At 42.9% G+C, this 20,026-nt stretch overlaps 1 protein-coding gene across 1 annotated transcript; it reads right to left on the bottom strand.

Annotated features, from left to right (window-relative positions):
* Window positions 1–216: 216 nt before the first annotated feature.
* naa25 (N-alpha-acetyltransferase 25, NatB auxiliary subunit) lies at window positions 217–19,006 on the bottom strand. Its single transcript, XM_069165898.1, is given in 25 exon segments — window positions 217–2,368; window positions 2,511–2,651; window positions 3,733–3,843; window positions 3,930–4,027; window positions 4,115–4,180; window positions 4,266–4,374; window positions 4,376–4,390; window positions 5,949–6,186; window positions 6,281–6,406; window positions 6,485–6,636; window positions 6,738–6,837; window positions 7,709–7,889; window positions 8,665–8,754; window positions 9,665–9,872; window positions 9,971–10,083; window positions 10,443–10,615; window positions 11,696–11,785; window positions 11,999–12,110; window positions 12,302–12,380; window positions 14,042–14,149; window positions 14,297–14,371; window positions 14,466–14,584; window positions 14,673–14,811; window positions 15,419–15,504; window positions 18,819–19,006. Coding segments are annotated over 25 exon segments (2,910 nt in total). The 5' UTR covers window positions 18,877–19,006; the 3' UTR covers window positions 217–2,245.
* Between the last annotated feature and the right edge of the window lie 1,020 nt (window positions 19,007–20,026).

The following is a 20,026-nucleotide window of genomic DNA, read 5'->3' as shown; positions in this document are numbered from 1 at the left end:
ATGAATACATGATACTGATATTAATCGAATCCTGTCAAATTAGCCTTCGTGTTGCTCTTCTTAGGACCAGCGATAATTAACTGCAGCCGTGTTGCTGCCACACACACACACACACGGGGTACATCTATGAACTGCACCCCTATGTAGAGAAGAACATTTTACATCTTACATTTAACATTTAAATCGTTTTTTCTTTGTATCCATTATAATTGTTTGGCCTATAACATTATTGCTTTATTCAGAGACTCTATATTTACATTACACACATTTTTCTGTGTAGAAATCAATAAAATGTTAATTTGCAGGCACTTCTGATGCTTAAACAACTTAGATGAGAACATTTCACAGCACAATTCTCACATTTACCTTTTTTTTTTTTTATTTAAAAAAAGCTTTGACATTCCAGTGTTTCTGTTTTCCATTTTCTAACAAAAGATTGTGGTGAGATGACACTCCAGATTGTCAACCATTATTCTGAACCTCAACGAATACGACGACGCATGTGGTCAGATCACAAACATCTTCTCTCCAGATCCATTCAAACAGACAGATGGGCTCAACTTTTAAAAAGAAAAATAAAATAAAAAGGCATTTATTAGCAAATGTGTATGCGGCTATATGCATATACACGACTAACAGGAAGGGGAGGAGTTCACCACTCGTTCACGTTACTCTGCCAAATTCTTAAAACAATAAAAGCAAAAGGGCGACCGCTCACCACCTGCAGCGCCAGCAGTCGTCCGTCCTCGCCGATAAACTACTTCTGTTCTCCGGGTGACGTCTCTGGATATGCTCTACTGAAAGGATGCTGCAGTGGATGGCATCGTTTTGGTTAGTTATTTTTGTTGTTTGTTTGTTGGGAGGAAGAGGAGGAGGAGGAGACTAAAGCAGGAAATGACAAAACCATGAACATGGGACAAAAAAAAAAAAAAAAAAAAAAATCTGAAAAACCTACTGCGGCTGCTTTTAAAAACACACTAAAGTTCTCGCACACTGCACTTTCAAAAGGGCTGCCTCGACTTTTTTATATTTACAATTAGGTCCAATATTTGAAACGCACCTGTCGGGGTCCGAGACGGAGGAGAACGACTACAAAGCTGCATGTTAAGCTGAAAAACAACCCTGTTTACAATATGATCTGGGTCAGAATTTGTGCATCATAATTTTTGCTGTGATTGCATACCCATCTAGAAGGACCTTCCACACCTGCAACGTCAGTAGAAAACATTTGTTTTTGGTGAACATTCATGTTAAATAATTAGAATCAGTCCAGCCTTTAAGGATCCCGACGCCCGACTTCTTTGTGCCAGATTCCCCCCGCCCCTCAAAAAAAAAAAAAAAAAAATCAGGCGAGTTTACAAGCACCATTTCTACCAGTATTTAAAAAAAACAAAAAAACAAAAGCAGCAGACAATTCATCTTAAAATTAAAAAAAAAACAAACAAAAAAAACGTCCTGCTTGGTTAACTCATCCCAACATTTGCTCTTTTTTTTTTATAATACTGCAACTACAGAGGTGGTTCAGAAACAAAGCGACACACACACAAAAAAAAAAAAAAACACAAAACAAAAATTGAAATAGCTGACCGCGAAGTGTCAGTCAGTCAGTCCAAAGGCTTTCTGCTGGGAGCCGGCTGTCCGATATTTCCACACAGTGCAGCAGCTCAAAGCAAAATTAGTTTTGCCTGTTTGAGAGCAGCAGCACGATGAACTTCCCTCCTCACAGCGTGTCTCTCTCTGTGTTACTTCCATTGTTCTCCGAGTCACCAGAAAAAGAAAAAACACAAACAACGTGAGGGGAAAAAAACCGTAACGGAGCGGCGGACAGGATAGTGGTTTAAACTGTGTCTTATATTCTCATGATGGAGCTGTGGTAGCTGCTCTTTTACTATGTACAATAATTTATTAGATTAGTTCTTCTAAAACTGCGTATTTATTTGTCCTAATTTGATCTAGATATATATTTATTTTTGTTGGTTTTCCTCGTTTTCACTTATAACTGCTGTATAAATTCTCACAAGCTTTATGTGCTATAAGAAATGTTCCAGAGGTGTGTGTTGAAGTGAAATGGGGGGGAGGAGAAAAAAAAAATCCAAACCGAGAGCTCACAGACGCCGAGTGAGGAAGAGGAGAGCGCAGGGGAGCAGGTCAGAGGTCAGAGGTCGGAGGTGAGCAGGTGGAGAGGGTGGGGGGTTATAGTCATCTTAACCAGGGGTGTGTGTGTGTGATGAGTGTGTGATGGCGTTCAGATCTTGAGGTTCTTTATAGTTTCTGCTCTCTTCTTCAGCAGGTCTCCCACCTCCTGTAGTGAGCGCAGGTAGCTGCTCTGCACCTTGTCCATAGCAGCCTTCGTAAACGCCTCCTCCTCCTGAAACACGTGAAGAAGAAGAAGAAGGGGAAACGTCACACACGGTACATGATCTTCATGTCAAATCAAACTGAGGTGGTGCTGCTTCTTCCTTTCCGTGTCCTCATTAGAGCCAATTAAATCTTTACATGTGCTCACTAACCTGCGAGGATCCTTCCAAGCTTAAACCGGCCAGTCTGAGGGCCGTCACGCCGGTCTCCTGCCCCCTTATGTACTCCGAGGCCTGGGTAAGAAGGTCCTGCAAGCTCCCCGTCAGCTCCTGGAAGCCACACACCACCACCGGCTTCAAGAGGCCAATAATCACAGGAGAGTTTTCATTAAAAGAGTGGAGCACAGAACACTATTTACGCGTTTCACAGAGTACGTGTATGACAAAAGGTAAGAGGTTGGGTCAAAAAGTCTGAAGATCAAACCACTCCTGTTGCATGCACACGGAGCAGGAGGACGTTTTAACCTTCACGAGGAAGTGTTCCGAGTGTCGTCTCTTGATCAACATCAGCACCTGAGTTCCACACGTTAACGTGACCGCTGGTACGTGAACATTTGTGATTTCATTCACGTTTCAAGAGGAGGCGGAGCTTCACGGTCTAAGACTGAAGAAGGCGCGTCAGGTCAGGACACCAGGTGGACTTCTTTTCTACTTTGTAGTCCTCAGGTCGGTCTGGGTTTTGTGTCTTTGTTTCACTTCCTGTCCTTTGTATGTTTGTTGGCCCCGCCCCCTGATTAGTTTCACCTGTCCCTCGTTGTCCTTCCCTGCCTGCTGTATTTAGTCTGTGTGCTCTTCTTCTTCCCTCTTCATCAGTTTGTTTCAGTTACCTGTCCGTTACTGCGTCTTTTGAAACCCAGAGAAATAAAACTCCCTGAACTGTGGCGCCATGGCAACAGGGTTCTCCAACATGACAACAGGCCCGCTCGTAGTGTGTTGAAAACCGATAGGTGTCCCGCATGTTGAGGATTTTCTGTTCCCCAAAACTTGGATGTAAGGGACAGGTTTGAAAACTAATTTTAGATGTCTGTAATCTTTGCACGCTCAGGTGACGATGTTTTAAAAACAGACATGGGCTCAGGAAGACTCAGCTGTAAGTTGGCATGGTGAAGATTTTCTGTTGCGAAAAATATTTTTTACCCAAAATCTGATGTTTCTCTGCTCCAGTTTCAGGTCCTTGGTGAAATAACAAACGTTCACGTACCAGCGGTCACGTTAACGTGTGGAACTCAGGTGCTGATGTTGATCAAGAGACGACAGCTGGAATACTTCCTCGTGAGGGTCGTTGCTTCCTGCTGCTCCGTGTGCATCACTGTGCTGCGTTCAACAGGAACAGACTCTGAAGTTATTGATCTATAAAGAGGATTAAAAATTGTACCAGAGCTGTGTTTGCATCCTTTTTCTTCTTCTTTTTCTTCTGTAGACTCGTCTTGAGCGGCCGCAGGATCTTGGCACAGTAACTAGCCATCCACAACACTATGCAGACCGTCTGTGCAGAACAACATGCGACAACGTGAAGCATCAGCCGGTGAAACACAAAGTGAAAGACTGTGATTGGAAGCAGAGATGTTTCACCTCGACAAAGAAGATTAGGTTTTCTAATAAGGAGGGCCGAGTTTTTAATTTGCTCCCTTTCGTTTCCAACAAATCCCCTTTGCACTTATTCAGGATTTCTGTGGACAGAAGAAAAAGCAAAACAAAAACATGAAGCGCAAGAGACTAAAGCTTACTTAAATAATTAAATAAAGCCGTTTGCTCACCTTGAAGCTGAACTACTAAAGATTTGAAAGCATTACAGATCTGAGTTTGAAGCTCTGACGACTCATCTGGGAGGTAAAAAGAGGAAGAGGTGAGTAATTACAGCGGCAGGTAAAAACATGAAAAGGCGGAGAACTCTTCGTCTCTCCTCACCGAGTCCGGCTGTCTCGAGCTCCTGCAGGAGGACCGACAGCTGCAGTGCCGCCGCCTGACACTGACAGCTGCCACTGGACAGAGCCGGGGCCAGGCGGGTGGAGGGGGGGGCCCAGGAATGGATACTGGAACAACAACAACAGGAAGAAGTTTTAACCACAGACTGTGTATATAAGTGTTTGAAGCTTCCGGCTCTGGGGAAAAAAAAAAAATCACCGAGTGCCACTAGAGGTTGCCTCCAAAAAGCCTCGGGCTCCATAAACTCCCATTCAACTAATCTCATCAAATACAAAGTCAGTACATTTTTTCCACCAGTTATCTGGGTGTTGTCATTCCATATAATTCGTTTTCTGGAGGTCCACCTGAAAATAATCCATTATTAATTAGAAAATAAGATTCAAATAGATGTGTTTTTGGGGGCGTGTCTGTTTGATTGACAGGCCTGTGGTGCAGTCAGGCTACAGCTATCAGTGGGCGGGACATAGTATCGTTAGGTTTCCAATCAGATCCACCGCTCGCTCCTCCCCCAGCTCGCCCAAATATGGTCACTACCGTCACTATTAACATACAAATGAACTGTGGAAATGACGATTCTACTTAAAACCAACACTTCAAGTCGTTTTAGGAGGCTAAATCAACGCAAATCTACTGAAACCTCGAATTACATTTTGCCCCATTGGAGTCTTGCTGGGAAGATTCAGGGTTAGAGAGACTCAATGACACCTATTATTACTGAGCAGTCCAAATATATAACTTAAGTTCAGGAGAAATCTCCCCGTGGGAAAACTTGGAACAATATTCCTGACATTAAAGATGATCAGGTTGTTTTCTCCTCACAAACTCGTCGATGGGGTTTTTAAGTTTTCAGACTTCACAAAAAGTTGAGTCCGTCATTCTCTGGTCTAACTTCTGGTGATGCAGGAGAGAAGTTCTGTCTGAAATATTCTAGCAGAGATGTGAAAAATTATTCCTATAGCGCATTTTATGATTGACGTTTATACAGTCCCGTTTTTATGTTGGTCATTGAAGTTATAAACGGGACAAATAATAAGATCTCAGAGAGATTCTCGAAGATGTTTGAAGAGTTTCCTCCCGTCCTCGAGGAGAACCCCACGTTCTTTTGTAAGACGTTTATTTGATTTTATTCTGCTGGATGATATCTGTTTAGTTTTCCCTGCTGCCTGTGTGTGTGTGTGTGTGTGTCGCCCAACGCAGCGTCTAACAGGCAGTCGAGGAGGAAAAGAAGCAGGCGAGCGCCTCCGTTCGTTGAATGTTTTTTCCCAACACGATACGATGTCTTTTCAATGAACCACTTAAAGGATCTCAATTTATTTCACTGCACTGTAACTTTTAGCCTATTTTACCTCGTCTTGGTTTCTTTGATTTGAATCTTTTAAATTGTTTTTCTTTCTCTTGATATTGTGATGCTTTTAATGGTTTTCTGTAAAACACCTCGAGTTGCCTTGTTGTTAAAATGTGAATACAAATAAACAACCATTTTCATACACTGACCTTTTTTTTGTTGTCTTTTCTGCTTTTTCCTGAGATTATTTATGTATTTAAAGTCTGGTTTGCTTCTTTTTTTAATATTTAAAGACTTTCACTACACTTTTTTTTTTAATTTTAATTTTTTACTTCCGGTGTGCATGTGTGTGTGTGTGTCAGGGTTTGTGAGAGCCGTACCTGTGTGCGTCTCTCTGCGACCTTAGCTGCCGTCTGCAGCGTCTGGTTGAGCCGAGTCAGCAGGTCGTTCAGGACCGACGTCTTGTCTCCGACTCCGTTCTCGTTGGAAACCTCAGAGTTCTGCTGCGTGTGTCCGAGCGCCGCCAGCGAGGCGAGGAGGCGGAGAATTAGCGAGCGCATCCTCAGCCACACCTCCTCCTCCTCCAGAGACTGACTCCGGTGCTCGTCAGTCAGCTGCCTGCAGGAGAAAGGAGAAGCAGCTCACCGGTTCATGTGGGGGACTTCAGGAGTTAAAAAAAATAATAATAAAAAAAAAGATAATAACTGTGTACCTGTCTTTAGGATCCCAGCTGGTGAAAACTGTCAGGTCTCTGTTGTCCCTCATGCTGTCCCAGGGGATGTCGTCCTCCTCCGCAGACAGAGACATGGCCTTCACACTCTCCTCCAGACTCAACACACTGCAAGACAAGAAAAACAAAAATACATCAAAATCAAGCCCTCAGTGTCCGTATTCAGTGTCTTCAGTGTCTTCTTACATGTCCGCCTCCAGGAACAGGTCCAGCAGCATCCTCTCCGTGCGGACCTGAGCGAAGTGCAGCGACTGGTTCAAGCGGTTCCGCAGAGCGATGAACTCCGGGATCTTCTCGAACGCTCCGTACTTATACGCCTGGATGATGTACTCTGAGGTCTGGAGGGGGAAATAAAGAGACGCGAATGATGGTGAGGGAACAGAAGAGGAAGAGGTGCTGGAGTTACGAAAAAAGAAAGAAAAGTGTCAGACGGACTCACATCTTTCTGGTTGGAGTGGAAAAACCTGAGGGAGAAGTTACAGGACTGGGAGGCTGCAGCGAACTGACCCAACGACTCGGCGTAGCGCGTCAACAGAAACCTGGAAAATTACAGAGAATAAATAATGAAGGAGGTCAGGGGTCGTATAAATCAAACATCTCTGAGAAGGAAATGATGACTAAAATGTGAATTACTTGGAACCAGGAACAAGCGAGTCTACCATTATCTGTATCTGTGAAACCAACAAAATTATCTGTAGGTGTACTTGGAGGGGGCGGGGCTTATTCCCGAAGTGGACGGGAACTAGTCCGAGTCCAGTCGTTCATTTAAGGTGGAAATTGATATGGGTTGATGAAAAAAAATAGTTTTCTAATAATTAATCAATTTAGCTATGTTGTTTTTGTTTTTCTGAAAGTTGCTGTATTATTGTTATTGTTGAGAAAAAAAAAATCTCAGAGTGGTCATATAAAACATAAAATACAAATTATTATGTACTTTACTTTGTGTTGTGTTCAGCAAATAATGTGTGCATGTGTGTGTGTGTGTGGGGGGGGGGGGGGGGTATGATTTATGCAGACAGTCCACATTTCACAACATTCTCACTGAGTGAGGAAGGAGCAAGCTGATGGAAAAAAAAAAAGGAAAACAAACCGGCAGAAGCAGAAAGCAGTAAAGTCAAAGGGTGTAACTTACGACTCGTCCGGTCAGAGAAAAGTTCTCGAGTAACTCGGCCGAAAATACTTCACACAAACGTGATTGAAACGAGCCGAAGCCAGAAATTAACCAGAAGAGTCGCGAGTCGTCGTTAATTCCTGTGGACGCTGGACACTGACCATGTGTGCGTGTGTGTGCGTGTGTGCGCGTGTGTGTGCGTGCATGTCTCGATCCCTACTCTGGAAGCATTCGACTATTCATCGACTCCGGTCGTCCCACCTTCCCCCGTAAACGTATGTCCGTGTTTAGGTACCGACCCGATGGTGTCGTGCTGCACGTGCTTGGCGTCCAGGCTGGAGTAAAGGTCCACGACGGGCTCGAAGGCTCCCAGGCGGCAGTAGAGGAGCAGCAGCAGCAGCTTGAACTGGGCGTTGGAGGAACTGTGCGACAGACCCTCCTGCAGGAGACCCAGACACTGCCAGGCCATGTTCTCATCTCCTGCGAAACACAAAGAGGCGACATCGGCCGAGAGGGAGGAGGGTCAGATCTGCGAGTCAAATGCTCCGATTGTCACTGATAAAAAGTTCAATTTAACGACCTATAATCAAGTAAAAACAGCCACCTTTGTGTTGATCAGACAAAATCCAGCCACGTTATTTGATTCCAGCAGTTTTTTCAGCTTTATTTACTCGTTCACAGAGTTTTTTTTTAAATTTTATTTATTTTTTTAACCGTCTTAAAGCTTCTCCCCCCCCCCCCCACTGGGATGCATCAGAGAAGGGGGGTGCAGCATGCTTCTTACTGTTGGCATGGTAACGAAGGGCTCCCTTCTCCCACATTTTAATGCATCAATCGTAGTTTTACAAACTTTAACAGCTGGCTTTTTTTCTTCTTTTTTTTCCGCCCGCATCGTCGTTTTTTGAGCCGAAGCTCTTGAAACGTTGATTTTCCTGCATGTTTGCCTTCGTTAGCAGTTTCAGGAAAAAAAAAAATCCCATGTTGACTGAAGGGATTGTTGACGAGCGGGAAGGAGATAAAACTGCTGAGAAAACCAGTTCATTAACGCCAGATAGAAAAATGAATGCAGGGAGAATATTACAGTTTGATGAACAGAAACAACATTTGTTTTTTTATTAACTCCGTGATATTCCAGGATTTAGTTCAATCCCGGGACTTTCGATGTCTGTAATAGACTTTTATAACTCCTATTTATGTTGAAGCTGCTGCTTCCTAGGAAAAAAAAACCTTCAGGAAACAGAGGAGAGAAACTCACTGGTGTCGGTCCAGAGGTCGACGTAAACATGAGCTGCCATCAGACAGTACATATCAGAGAACTGCAGCTCCGTCTTCAGAGCGTTCTTCCCTGTTCAACACAGGAAAACACGTCAGAACAAATACAGCAGGGTAGCGTCAGGGAACCTCTTTATACGAGTCATAATACAATATCTTCTTATAACTCTTCTCCACTCGACTTTTCAAGAAATACTAACTTGTTCGAACAAACCAAAAGAGTTGTGGAAGAACTTTTTGTTTTAAAAGATCGACTTTCAGTTTCTGCATAAAAACGCGGGACCTCGTTCACCAACTGTTCTTAAGAGATTTCTTCTGAAAACCAACTCACCCGAGAACCAAATAAGAAAAACTATAAGAATAAGAAAACGTTGGTGAATGCCAAAATCTTTGTAAAAACTGCGTAAGAGCAGAATCTAACCGACAGAATCACACTGTTGTTGTTGTTTACAAACAAAAAACACGGAGACTATTTTTTAGTTTTTCTGATTATTTGAAAGCCGGTGTTGCTGTATTTAGACATATAAAACACGTATTTTGTTGAAATTGTATGTTCTAAAAATTAATAACCAAATATTTAGTGTATTTTGTCGTATCGTGAAGAATATCGTTATTGTAAAAATACAGTGAACAAATCTGCAGTTTGAGAATCTGACGTCGAGTTTTCTTCTGAAGATGCCTCTTCAATTTCTTCTGAAGATGTATCTTCAGAAGAAATTGAAGAGGCGTCTTCAGAAGAAATTGAAGAGGTGTCTTCAGAAGAAATTGAAGAGGCGTCTTCAGAAGAAATTGAAGAGGTGTCTTCAGAAGAAATTGAAGATGCGTCTTCAGAAGCTGTTGGTGAAAGAGGCGCGATTTCACCGCGGCGCCGTCGGACCGAACGTGTTCATGAACCGCTTCATGCTCCGCCGCTTAAAACCGCCTCGATCGCGCCAAACAAACATTCGCGCCCGGAGGAAGAAGGAATGAATGCGCGTCCTTACCGAACTTCAGCCCGTGACGATAGTGCGCCTTGAGCTCGGCGATGAGCCGCAGTTTCCCGTCCACGTCGAGGGAGTGGTGCAGGCCGAGCGCTCGGCTCAGCTGACACACGCACAGGTGCCTCTGCAGCGCCCTGGTGTCCTCCGGGAAGGCGAAGCCCTCGTCTCCCCGCTCCCCCAGCGGCGCCGCCTCGCTCAGACGATTGATGAACTGCGGAGTTAAAGAAGACGTGAGCTTCCCGGGGCGAGCGGCTCCCTCCGCCTCGCAGCGCGCGGGCATTTTTTCGGGGTTGCCCCGCTCCGACTCACCTGGACGTGGTGCTCGGCCGGCAACAGATGCAGGTAGATCTTCAGGTCGGTGATGCAGCACGGCTTGTCTCCAAACCTCCCGAAGAACTGCACCATTAGCTCCGACGGCTCGCCTGCTCGGAGACAAACAGACGGTCGCGCGCAGGAAGGAGGCTGGTGAACGTACGGCGTTTTGTGTGAGCGCGCGCGTGTGTGTGTATTGTAATGCAGCTTTAAAACCGGAAGAAAGACTTTAATTTACACCAAATTATGATATATTATGAGTCTTATGTCCTGATATGAGAAAATATTGATGGCTCCGCCCCTTCTGCTGAGCAACTTTCTTCTTTCTGTGACGACAATTTGAACAGAGAGAATAGAGGTGACATAATCACAGCGTACCGTCTGGCACGGTTAAATTTGGCCCAACAGCTGTCCTGAAGAGGCTGTGGCCGTGTGTGTGTGTGTGTGTGTGTGTGTTTTTTTTTTTTACCCAGCAGGCTCTCTTCCGGACATCCTCGCTCCCTCAGTCGATGGATTAATTCCAGCCGAGCTAAGTAAGGTCCTCGGAGCGAGCGGGACTCTTTGCCGTCCTCCCCTTTGATTCGGTCCTCCACGAACCTCATCACCTCGCCCACGGTGTGATGAACCGAGCCCTCCGAGCAGCTGCGCGCAGACGGAGAAACACGCGTCAACGTTTATCTGTTCGCGGGAAAAACCTCTGCTCTGGTTTGGAGTTTGGAGAGATGAACTCAAGAGAACATCCGCAGGCTCAAGCGGTCTATAAAATCTGTCCGGTTGAAAGACGAGTTTTTAGACCCGCTATGATCCGAAGCGACCACGAAAACCGACCTGAGGCACGGTTTGAAAACGACCTGGTTTTACCTTCATTTCTCAGCGTCTGTAAGAGGCTAGAAATATGGAATAAAAACTATCTGAGGGCTTAAAAACATGTGGCTTTAATTATAAATGATTGCATTTCCCCTAATATTCATTAATGTTTTTTTAAAGTCAATAAACCACAAAAATAAAATATAAAATAATAAGGTATTGTAATGTTCTGTTTGAAGGAATCAACTGTGTTACGTGCCGTCACGTGACTTGTGTTGCGATTTGGTGCCATAAAATCTAACTGAAATGAAAAACCCAGCATACGGCTGGACCGGGCTTTTAATTTGAAATGAAGGCTTTTAATTTAAAACAGATACGGAAAGTTGAGGCATTTGGCCGACCAAATAGTGTAACTTTAACAACTTTTCGAATTCATGACAGATTATTTTCAGATGGACCGCCAGAAAACAAATAAGAAGGAGTGACTTTAGCTAAAAACACAGAGATAACTGGTGGAGGCATTTTATTGACTTTGTATTTGATGAGAGAAGTTGACTGGGAGTTTATGGAGCCGGAGGCTTTTTGGAGCCGACCTCTATTGCAGTTTGAGGCTTTTTCATATTAGCCTCATTTGTCACAACCGGAAGCTACGTCCACTTCACAGCAGAAATAAACACGTTTACAGCAGAAATAAACACGTTTACAGCAGAAATAAACATGTTTACAGCCTGATACAAAGAGAGTTTCGGTCCGTGAAGCTAATTTCTCCGTTTACGACAACTGTATGAATATTAATAAGGCTTTAAACCTTAAGAACGAAACAAACTGAAGGGACTTTTCATCATTCACCAGTCTGAACACACACACACACACACACACACACACACACACACACACACACACTTGTGCACTCACTGTTCTCCTTCTTCCGGCGGGCTCCACGACTGATCCATCAGGTGGAAGAGAGAGTCGAAGTAGGAGGGGTAGAACTGCCAATCATCCGGACTACAAACACAAACGCGCACGTTTGTTCCGACATATTTATATTCTCACTCTTCGTGTCTGATCGAATTTCTGTCAGACTGTATGACATCAATAAAGCTGCTCACTCGTGTCGTTTTCTTCCATTTAAATTTCAAAGCAAAACGTGTTACGTCAAGATCAGAGTATTGACAACAATAACAGCCTCTAAAAGGACTTTTAAGCGTTCACGCTCACTTTTTGAGCAGCAGCTTGTGGGCCAAGGCGTTACACTCGGGCCAGCGCTGGAGCCGCTGATACAGCTTCATGCATTTAGTTTCTCTGCTCTGCAGCTCGCTGGTCAGCTTCTCTGTGGAGACACGAAGGGATGCAAAAGGCGTTTAAAGTGGCACCGCGTGGTTTCTGACAATATTAACACTGTGTTTTCTATTAAATGTCATGAATTGTTACGGTGTCTGTGCTGCATCTTACCGTCACTTCACTGCTTCAGATGCTGTTAAAATGTCCTTATTAAATAAAACTAAGAAGAGCAGCACGTACCCCCCAGTGGCCCCCTGATCACCTCCAGGGCCTCCACACACTTCCCCAACCGCTCCAGGATCATGAAATACAGCTGCACCTGCAGTCACACACACAAACATCCAAAAACATCTGTAAATACCACGACACAATGAGAAAGAAAAGAAGTGGAGTTTGTATTATAGTGATGGAAAAAAAGGATTTGTCTCTTCCTCTTGTTTGCGTTGTGGCTCCAGAAAGTCTCTTGTCCGAAAAGTTTCCTTTGTTTTCTGTCTTATTCGCAAGTGATTCTTTCCGCATCTAATTGACGACTCCCCTGTGTCCTTATCTTGTGACCTACAACCAACTCTGTATTACCATACAAAAGCAGATACAAAGGGAATGGGGGTGACTGTCAACTGTATAAAAGCTGCCCTAAGGAAAGCCCTGCTGGGGAGACAAGGACTGCTGGGGAAGCCAGGCTGGGTAGAGCCCGGCTGGGGCGAGCCCTGCTGGAAGGACTGCTGAAGAAGGACTGCTGAAGAAGGACTGCTGGAAAGCCATGCTGGAGAACTGCTGGGGAGAGCCTTGCTAGAGAACTGCTGGGGGGAGCACTGCTGGACACCTCTCTTTGAGGGTGCATGTAGTTGCTCCTTCTTGCAAGAATAAAATGCCCGATGTGTTTGATTTTGAACCAAGCCTCTTGAGTAATTTTTCTAACATATAGTCTCAGACTAAAACGTTGCGTGTGTTTAACAACATCTGGTTTTTTATGTGAATGCAAAGAGTGCTGATGTGACACCATTTTACAGGAGACTGATGGGCACTTCAAGCAAAAACACTACTCAGTGTTTTTTGTGTTGCTTTTTTTTTTTGGCACAGTTTGGATATTGGTTTGGTTTTGCTAAGGTTCTTTTTTTAGTTTTGGGTTGGGTTTTTTTGGCACCGTTTGGATATTGGTTTGGTTTTGCTCGGGTTATTTTTTGTGTGTTTTTTTGTTTGTTTGTCGTTTTTGTTATTTAAAACTTGTTGGAAATAAAATGGACAAAAAGAAAACCGACTGGATCCTCGCTGGGAACTATTTGACTGTTACTCAACAGTCGGTTCGGATTTAGACTTTCTGACTCTGTTATTGTCTCTTTCTGCGAGTCTGTGTATCGTCCGACTCTCCTCGGGGACTTTCCCAAAAGTTCATAGTGTATGAAACGTGGTTGACCTGTGGCCTGTTTCACAAAAGCAGAATTAGGATATTCAGGATAACAGAGAAAAGCCAGGCTTGACCTCGCCCAGTCAGTTCATCCTGGCTTCACCTGCTTCACAATTGCCAAGCCCGGTTGATCTGGTGTGGCTAGTTCAACCCAGGAGTAATTAATCCGGATAAATGTGCATTCATGGCCGTCTTCAAAACGCCACGAGGTAGATCACAGATTCGCTGGTGTGAAATGAAAAAGAGGCGTGTCGCACACTTAAATCCCAGCGAGAAACCGCTTTTAAATGGAAGCGTACGAGTATTAACAGGACAAAAGGTGAAAAAGAACACTGCTGCTTTAATTAAGGAGCTCAAGAGGTGAGTCAGACTGACTGAATGTGTCGTTTCCTTAAAAAAAAACATTTACCGAACACGGATCTGAACTAAAACTGTCCCAATTCTACACTTCAAGGAGTTAATGGTTCTAATTATCAGTCGTACACCTTAATGCCTTAAAAGTGAGCAGAGGAAGTTAATGTTACTCATATTATTCACATTGAAGATTAGTCGACACGGCAACACGCTGCACTCACCTCCGCTTCGGCCTCGATCTTCTCCTCCTTCACCATCTTCTCCACCATGCGCTCCGCCAGCGGCAGGAACATGGTCTGGGCCAGTTTCTCATCCTGAGCGGAGATCGCCTTCAGCATCATAACAACAACACATTATTATTAAAGTATTTTTCTCAAAATAATAACAATAATAACAACAAAAACAACAACAACAATAATAATAATAATAATAAATTTAAAAAAAACATTTCCGAAATCTGAGCGTCCGACTCGTACCTGCATCACCAGACTCATGACAGACCAGAAGTAATAGGGATTCTTGGGGACGATCTTGTACAGGGCCATACCCGCCTGCAAAGAGTGGAGATCTTCGTCATCATCATCATCATCATCATCTTATAAACTAGCAGCAGCTGTTTAGTCAGCGTGTTTCCATCTGTGTCACCTGCTGCATCTTCTTGTACTCGCCGACGCGGGCGTACGCCATGAAGAGGTGGGAGTGGTACTCCTCGCTGAGAGGAACCTTCTTCACCGCCGCCTCGTACAGCTTCGTCACCAACTCCGCTGTGAACGGGCACAGAGGACGGACGTTCAGCACGCAGCGTCTCCGCGGTCAATTGCTCCGTGCGTGTGTGCGTGCAGGTGTACTCACGGCGGTGCATCTCTCTGTACAGGATGGTCAGAGCCTGCAGAGAGTTGTCGTCAGTGGGCTCCAGCGTGGCCACTTCCTGGGCGAACGAGAACGCTTCATCCTGCTTGCCCGTCCTCTGGAGGCCGATCGCCTTCAGCACCTGGAGGGACGAGAAGAGACACGAAAAAAACGCTGAGGAGGTCTGACTGGAAGAGTTCAGATAACAGCAGGCAACTCGGTTTTCTCGCTGCTGTCTGTGAAGTACGACCGCAACCAACAACTGAATGTCTTTTTTTTCTGATGACATAGATTCAGGTAGAGAAGGTCAGAGAGCCTGCAGGATTCACTGCAGTGTTTTCCTACGGCTGAGGAGAGGAAGAGGAGGAGAAGAAGAAGAAGAAGAAGAAGAAGAAGTAGATGGAGGAGGAGGAAGAGGAGGAATATAAAAAGAGGAAGACAAAGGGAGGAGAATGAGAGGAGAGACGAGGTGAAGGAGACGAGAGGAGAAGGTGAAGATGAGGAGAGGAAGAAGAGGAGGAGAGGAGCCAGTGTCTCGAACGGTTTGTTCCACGTAGAGAAACCGACATGCTGCTTCAACCAAGCCGGACGCATGTTTATGCATTAAAGTCAACATCAATTATCGTGTAACGAACGAGCGGATGATCATCATCCCCGAGATTCCATACGAGCGCGTCTCTGACCGCGTCACAGAACAGCCGATAGAATCAAACACGGAGACGAGCAGCAGGTGAGAAACAGACAGTCACCTTGGCACAGTGCAGGTCCTTGTGTTTCTTCAGCAGCTTGTCCGCCTGCTGTATCGCCATTTTATTGTTGCCATTATCAAGGTAATCTGCAGAAACACAATGGAAAAAAAAACACGATCACGTTACGGTAAATCAGCAGAAAGTTTAACTTCAGGGAAACATGTGGAGCATCTCTGCTATTTTTTGTCGTATGTGACTCTAAACTGGGAATTACGGGATGTAATTTAAACCAGAGCGTCCCAAACTCTTCATGTGCCAATAAACGACGACAATAACGACAATCGAAGGATGTGTTTACACCTCGAGCGAGATTCGTTTTCACTCGTTAAAATCAAACGACTGAAGAGTCCGAATCACTGGTATTAACCACTGGAACCATTGGTTTAAACTAACTAAACAATTTGCAGACACTAACTTAAGCCTTAGATGGTTGATTTTTCTGTTTTCTAACAAATTATAGAGCAAACAATTCAACTTTTCATTGAAAAAAAAAAATTACGATTTTTTTTTTTTTTTTTTTTTTTTTGCAGCTTCAGCAAAGTTACTGTTATTAACAATTAATCTGCTGATCAATAACCACAAATTGTCTTCTGATTAATGGATGATAGTAAATGTTCCCTGAACCTCTGGTAAAGTATGTCTTTCTGACACACACACACACACACACACACACACACACACACACACACACACACAGCCTCTTCAGGACAGCTGTTGGCCAAATTTAACCATGCCAGACGGTACGCTCTGATTATGTCACGTCTATTCTCTCTGTTCAAACTGTCGTCACAGAAAGAAGAAAGTTGCTCAGCAGAAGGGGCGGAGCCATCGATCAATATTTTGTCATATCAGGACACAAGACTCATAATATATCATAATTTGGTGTAAATTAAAGCTGCATTACAGGAAAGTGACGTCATTTTCTGAACCTGACAGACCTTTTTTTAGCGGTTTGTTTATTCGCCTTTACGCCCACATTAATGATAGTTATTGATCACAAATCTCGCAGTGTAAAGCACCGACGGTCACATCGTGATATTTGCTTTCGTAAATATCGACCAGCTCGACCTAAAAACCCTCAGAAGTCGTAGGAACTCTGGACACATCCGGCTAATGAGTTCAACGATCTGCAGCCGAACGAATCCGCTTTGATGGATGATCGGCCCACAGAGACGTTTAGGTTACCATGGAGACTAGATGAAGTATTTAAGGTCATCAAAATATATTTTAACTCGGTTAAAACTACAGTGGTGCTCAGAAAAATGTGACAAAAGTAATATCCCTTATAAAAACCTGACAATTCTCTCTTTCCTCTGACATTTCTAACCTGAATATAGTTTTTGTTGTGGATTTTATTTACCTTAGTTCTGCCTGGTTTCACTGAATGTTTTAATCCTGGAAATATAATGTAGAGCACTTTGTAATTTTGTTTTGAAAAGTGCAGTATTGATAAAGTTTATTATTATTTATTTCGGGCCAATGCAAAGCTAACATCCAAGTACATTTTCACAAGTATTAAGCACAAATTTAAGGGACTTGTACTTTGAGTATTTCCATTTAATGCAATGTTATACTTGTATTCAACTAAATCTGAGGTAAACATAGTGCTTTTATTCCACTACATTTGTCTGACAGGTTTATTTACTTTTAAGATTAAATTTTTTTAATACTTTTCTGTCCCATGAAATCAAAATTTAGTGATTTTAAATCACAAGTCTGTTATAATTATGTTATTTTGAGGATTGAGAAACTTCCCCTACTTGTTACGCACACGCAAAACAAAGACAAAACATTTAACAATAAAACCCACAACACTATAATTTACAATACCAAATATGACGAAAAAAACAAACAGAAAAACAATTATAAATATCAAACAATGAGGCAAACAGAGTCCGTCAATGTTAGAGCATACAAAATGTTTCTTTCATTCACAAATTATAGAAGAGTATTAATGACAGTAATAACATTGAGTTATCATAGACGTGTACAACTGATCCTATAATAGGAAAACATGGCATTTAGCAAGTGGACAGATGATATGGATAGAATATTTAAAGGCAAATTATTCCAATCAGAGACGAGCTTTAAACCTGAAATAAACTATTTTTAAAGCACTATATTGAGCTGTAAATGTCTCTTAGCTGTACACGTGTTTATTTATGTGCATTGAGAGCGAGTTATAAATGAAATCAAATTCCTTGTAATGTGTAAACACAACTGGCCATCAAAGCTGATTCTGATTGCCTTTTTGGAGGTACGTGGTTCTCACAGAGCAGAAACGAAAGAAACACACGGTGATCTTATTTCTGTAGATTAAAATAACTCCAAAAATAACTCCGGCAGTAAAATGCCCATTAATGAGGCAGCAATTTTACTGCACAGTGTGTACTTTTACTTTTGAAAGTACATTTTGCAGAGACTACTTACAAACTTTTGCGAAAAGAAGGTTTTGAATGGAGGACTTTTACGTTTTTTTTTTTGTTGTTGTTGTTTATTTTACAGCGTGGTATTATTATTATTATTATTATTACTAGTACTTTCACTGAAGTAAAGGACCTGTGTACTTCTCCCACTACCAGCAGCTCGCAGTAAATCAAGATTCAAAACAGCAGCTGAACCGGTGGGATTCCTCGGAGCTGTTCTGCATAACAAACACAGTAAAAGTCCCGTTATTTAGCAGCACACCTCTTTTCCAGGGAGAGATCGGGAGCTGTGACAGATCCATGGCAGCGATGCCGCCGGAGTTAGCTCCAAAGCATTGTCCTTTAACTATTATGGACCTGATGCTAGCTGCGAGCTAACCGTGTCAAAACTTAGCTCGCTACAAAACAGCTGTAACTCCAGGACCGGGCGTTGATAACGGAGAATCACGTCAACACGAAGACGCACAAACCTAATAAATAATCGTTTTGTTTTTTTTTTTCTCCCGTCCGGCTGCAGCGTGATCCTCGGCGCTGGGCTGGCCGGTTAGCCGGGACACGTTAGCACGCTAAGCTAGCTGTCAAATAGCGATCGTTAGCAAAAAAAAAAAAAAAAAAAAAAAAAAAAAAAAAGGAGAAAAGCTCTTTTGAAGGAGCCGAACCGGGACGACGGAAATGTCCGCAGTCAAGTGCCGTGAAACCACCGAGGTCGCCTGCGGGTGTAACGCCGGGACACGCGGTTTCATCCCACGGGAGCCACCTCGCCTTACCCCGGCTCAGTGGCACGCCGGGGAAGGTGCACTGTCACCGGGCGCTGCGGGCAGCCGAGTACCGCGGCTGGAGCTGGAGGGGCCGCGCCGCTGTCCTCCGGCTCCCGCGGCCGCTAGTTTAAACACACGCACCGGCGCGGGGCAGCGGCCGCGTTCCCGCAAACCTTCAAACACGCATAAATGTGAGACTTCCCATTGAGACCTTACCGTAAATGGGTCTGAGTCTCCTGTCGTTGGGGTCTTGCACATGGCCTCTCGCCGCCATGGTGGAGTTTACCTGCTGGGTAAATGTTCACGCATGCGTACTCCGAGCTGCTTCAGGAGCGATTAAAGGATTTTTTTTTTTTTTTTTCTCTCACTGTAAGCACAATAGTATGGAAGCCCGTCGCTGCCAAGAAAAGAAAAGCTAAACAGGGAAAACTATTTTATTTTCCAAAAGAAGTAAAATAAAAAATAAATTCATTCAGCCCCAGTTTGTGGCCCTTATATAAATTTTCAACTCATAATCCTTGATTTGATTTAAATATTTTTGAGCTTTTAATTTTTCTATCTCATGTGTTCTTGACTTTTTAAATAATTTTTTTTTTTAACTTTTTATCATAATTTTGACTATACAAAAGTCAACATTGCTTCTGGGTCTTAAAAGTGAATCCAATGCTGAAGTGCCTTAAACTGCAAAACCACCGATGGCCACTAGGGTCACTTCCAAAGAGATACAAAGTCAGTATCAAATTTTTTAAATGAAAGATTATGATTTTTTTTTTTTTTTTTATTAATAGACAAAATTAAGAGATAAAAAGTCTAAAATTACAAGACTGGAAAGTCAAAATTTTGACCTACTGAGCTAAAGTTATGACAAAAATGAGACAAAACAACTTAACATTGTGTTTTCATCATATACTTTTTTAATTAGTTATTAGTTTATAACACAATATTTACTTTCTTTGTCAACATTTTTAAACTACTATTAACATGTCTTTCATCTGCATTTTTTTTCTTGGCACTACTGGTCTTCCGTATAAGGTCAAGTAAGTCATTATCTGTTTATGGGCTTAAATGGAGGCTGGAATATGTACTGCAATACAACACGAGCAGGAAGTTTGGAATTCAGTTTTGCAGTAACAGCATGAAGGTTTGTCCACAAATAATTTTGGCAAGAATTTCTAACAACTTTTGGATAAATTAAAAATTGGTTTGATTTTTTAAAACTAATCGAAATCAATAAAATCATCACTTTTGGTAATTGTGTAACAAAGGAAAAGTACAAAAACTGAAAATATTGTTCAAAAATAAAAGTATGAAATGTTTTTCTGTGACAAATAATGAATTATATATAACAATAACATCAAAGTTGATTGAAATACTGTATAAAATAAAATATTTCCTATTTTAAGCTTCACTACAGGTAAACAAAA

This window comes from Embiotoca jacksoni, unplaced genomic scaffold (genome assembly GCF_022577435.1).
Source record: "Embiotoca jacksoni isolate LCO1_2020_lvr unplaced genomic scaffold, fEmbJac1.0.p SCAF_10, whole genome shotgun sequence".
NCBI classification, from domain to species: domain Eukaryota; kingdom Metazoa; phylum Chordata; class Actinopteri; family Embiotocidae; genus Embiotoca; species Embiotoca jacksoni.
Note: the sequence above shows the minus strand (reverse complement) of the source record. Positions and strands in the feature narration are given on the sequence as shown.